Below are 3,970 nucleotides of genomic sequence, written 5' to 3' on the forward strand. Positions count from 1 at the left end.
AAGGGAGGGTGTGAGAGGGGAGGAGTGTGAGACGCTCAGAATGGGTGAGAGGGAAGGTGAAAGGGGAGGGGGGGATGAGAAGGGAGGTTGTGAGAAGGGAGGGTGTGTGAAAAGGGAGGGTGTGAGAGGGGTGGGGCGTGAGACAGTCAGAATGGGTGAGAGGAGAGGTGAAAGAGGAGGGGGGGGACGAGAAGAGAGGGTGTGAGAGGGAGTGAGGTGAGAGGGAAGAGGTGAAAGGGAGGGGAGAGGGGGGGATTGAAGGTTGCCATGGTTTATCTCTTCTCTTTCCTTCCTCTGCTATTTCTGTCTGTCTGCCTTACTGCTTCAACCAGCTTCCTTATCGCTAATATGTCTACAATCTTCTCTTTTCTCCTCCAAACTGAGATATAGTTCTTTAAACACAGAGAGTGCCCCTTTAGCTTTGTTGGTTTCATGCTGGAATATGGAGTGGACAGCCCTCATTTGAATCCCCAACTGGGCATGCTTGAATTTAGGTTGTTTTGAGGAGTCTTCAAAAGTCCCAACCCAAATGGCTTGGTTCTATCAGAGATGGATGTTAAATCTGAAGGTGGCATCTCTGAACTCTTTAAGCCCTGAGTTTTTTCCAACATTTCCTGGAGTTTTTGTCTACAGCCACCTTAACCTGATGCACTACGTCTCATTATAACCCCAAAAGCTTGCCTCCAACTTCTAACTAGCGGAAACAAAGGCTTAGTCATTACTAAAAAACTCTGTTCTGGAATAGTTCTGAAAAGCAAGCAAAAACTAGCACTATATAAAACGAAACAGTTGTCTCTTGTACTGGACGCTTCCAGCGCCCGATGGGGTTCAACGACTTAAATAACCAAACAGTTTTGAAAGGGATGTTAAATCCTTACACTACCAACCTTATGTAGGACACATGAATCAACACAAAGGGCTTGGGCATCTTGGTCTTGCTAGAAAAATATAGGGCAAGAGAGGCAGATCGGCAGTACATGCATTACATGACTGACTGACTTTTGATTCTATTTTAACCCTATCCGTACGCCCTGGGGTCATTTTGCACCTCCGGGGTTGTATTCTTCACATTTTAAAATACTTCTAGTGCGAAGATCTCTTTGAAACTTTCAGTATTTCTCAAAAAATCATTTGGACAGACTGCTATGCAGAGCGTACGGATCGGATTAACGAGTAAATTTCCTCTTTGGAAAGTGGTGACACAGAGTTCCCCACCTCGTATGAATACTATAGTAAAACAGGACGTACGGATAAGGTTAATCTGCTCTGTTGACACGATAGTAAAACACTACAATTTTTCGTCTCCAGGATTTGGACAGAGAGATTCAGGGTCACCAGGGCGCCATCGACAAAGTGACGTCGGAGGGTGACCGTCTGGTCGCTGGTCATCACTTCAACTCCAAGGCCATCCGAGACAAGAACCAGGAGCTACAGGTGTCCTGGGACGACCTGCTGAAGAAGTGCAAGAACCGCAAGAAAAATCTGGACATCTCTCTGCAGACGCAGAAGGTCGGTTGATGATGACGGCAATGTACCTGCTGATTTTTTAAATTTTTTTTTGGTTTGGGGGGGGGGGGGGGGTTGTGATGATGTCATTCTGACAGTTGATGGGAGGTGGGGGGGGGGCGACTGATGATGTCATTGCAACAGTTGTTTCCTTTGTGATCTCTGTATAGAGAAAGAGAGATAGATAGAGTGAAAGAGAGGCAAAGTGAAAAAGAGAAAGATCAAGAGACAGAATAGAGAGAAAAAAAAGAATAAAGCTAGAGAGAGAGAGAGAGAGAGAGAGAGAGAGAGAGAGAGAGAGAGAGAGAGAGAGAGAGAGAGAGAGAGAGAGAGAGAGAGAGAGAGAGAGAGAGAGAGACTGAGAGATAGAGAGAGAAGACATTTCTTGTAGATGTCTGTCTCTGCGCCTAGCTTTGTACACACCTGTGCTAAGAGCCTTTCCAGAACACTCTATAGCTTCAAAAGACATCTTAAGCTTTTTCTGTTCATACAGGCCGATCCTTCTTAAGCTTTTAACATTATTTTTATTTAAAGTTGTTCTGCACCTACGTCTAAATGAAAATAGTCTATGTGTGTGTGTGTGTGTGTGTGTGTGTGTGTGTGTGTGTGTGTGTGTGTGTATGTGTGCGTGTGTGTGTGTGTGCATAAATATATATTGCATGAGAAGAAAGGAAGTAGTAAAGAAGGTTTTGAAAATGGGTATTCCAATGTAAAGCGCATCAAGCTACTTTTTTGGGAAATGCGCTGTATAAAGGTTATATATTATTATTATGTTTTTATGATTATGATTATTATTATTAATATTATTAAATTTAATGTCGTGCCACCACTTCTACTCCCTGTGTTGCCAGTACTTCTCTGAGGTAGCAGAGGTCGAGGCGTGGATCAACGACAAGATGGCGCTGGTCACCAGCAAAGACTTCGGCAAGGATGAAAACGCCGCAGACAAACTTCTAGCTAAGAACAATGTGAGTGTGGCTTGTTATATTGTCGCTTTTAAGCACAATGGGGCTATCGAGAAAAATGCTGTTTTGAGAAAATCGAAGGTAAAGTTTTTGCCCCTTGTTCAGTTTCTTTAAAAGACAAGGAGAGTTTAATCTATATAACCAAACAAATATACATATCAATGAAACCAAACTTCTCCTATAGGTAGGACAATGTCTACTTTTGGTGTAGGTCAAGATTTCTGGACACCCCTGAAATCTGGGTTAGCCCGCTTGTCTTTAAAAGCTACCTTATGTCTTTAAAAGCTACCTTATTTTCTCATGTGGAATAAAGGAGTTTCTATTGCTTTGAAATGAAAATAAATTTTTTTGAAATAAATCTGGCACCAAAGAGTTTCTATCGTCTTGAATGCAAGATTATTTTACATTTTCTATTTTCTTTAAATCTGATTACAAATATGTGGGTTGTTGGAGGGTGTCACTTGCGTGTGCTACTCCTTTTCTTCTAGATTGATTCTGTTTGTATGATAGTCAGGATTTTTCCTAGCACTAAATGACTATTATTCTGCCAAGGTTTTTACTCAGACTCAAACTGACATGTTTGGGTGGTTGGAGGGCGTTACTTGTATACCTTACTTTTCTCTTTCTCTCTGTTGTTTCTGTCTGTTTGTTTATGTGTGTCTGTGTGTCTGTGTGTCTGTGTGTCTGTGTGTCTGTCTGTCTGTCTGTCTGTCTGTCTGTCTGTCTGTCTGTCTGTCTGTCTGTCTGTCTGTCCTCTGTGTGTCTGGCTATCTGTCAGCCTTTCTTTTTACTAGCACTAATTGATGCTGTTAACGTGCTTCTTATTTCTCAAAATCAAAACTGTAGGTGGTTGGCGTGTGCTCTAGTGTGGTTTGCTCCTCCTTTCCTATCAAACATCTATCGTCCTTATCTCCCCTCCTTCTTTTTTGGGTTTGTTACTCTCTTGTAACACACGTCTAATCTTCGGCACTTATATGACCTTATTGTGTTGCAAGTGAAGTAAAACTCTTACTAAAACTGAAATCAAGACTCAAATTTGTAAAAAGTTGTAACTCCTTCTTTGTCGCAGGTGTTGGAGACAGACATCCAGACGTACCAGGCGATCGTCAACGGGCTGGGCAAGGAGTCGTCTCGTCTCTTCAAGCTGGGATACTCGGACCCGCAGGCGCTGAGGAAAGCACAGGTCTGTCTTTGAAATAATAATAATGATGATGATAATAACATTAGTCATAATAATAGTAGTAATAATTATAATAATAATCAATCTGTGAATGTGGACACGACCAAGAGGATGCCAGCCACATCCTTCAGCACTGCCCGCACTACGCCACCCTTCGTACACAGACGTGAGAGAAAGCTCTAAGGCAGTCTCTCAGATTTGAAGCGAACTGCACAGTTTGTGCGTGACATCGGACTGACTTTCTAGCTGCTGTCATCGAGAACGAGGAATAATAATAATAATAATAATAATAATAATAATAATAATAATAATAATAATA

The 3,970-nt window shown here is 42.1% G+C and overlaps 1 protein-coding gene across 1 annotated transcript in view; it reads left to right on the forward strand.

Moving 5' to 3' along the window:
* Positions 1-3,691, forward strand: part of LOC101863875 (spectrin alpha chain, non-erythrocytic 1) — a gene marked incomplete at its 5' end in the record, with an annotated part of 39,056 nt that extends 35,365 nt beyond the window's left edge. The window contains 3 exon segments of the mRNA XM_013090975.2: positions 1,309-1,509; positions 2,358-2,474; positions 3,541-3,691. Of these exon segments, the coding sequence (XP_012946429.2) occupies positions 1,309-1,509; positions 2,358-2,474; positions 3,541-3,666 (444 nt within the window).
* Positions 3,692-3,970: the final 279 nt, after the last annotated feature.

Source organism: Aplysia californica, unplaced genomic scaffold (genome assembly GCF_000002075.1).
Source record: "Aplysia californica isolate F4 #8 unplaced genomic scaffold, AplCal3.0 scaffold01761, whole genome shotgun sequence".
Lineage (NCBI taxonomy): Eukaryota > Metazoa > Mollusca > Gastropoda > Aplysiida > Aplysiidae > Aplysia > Aplysia californica.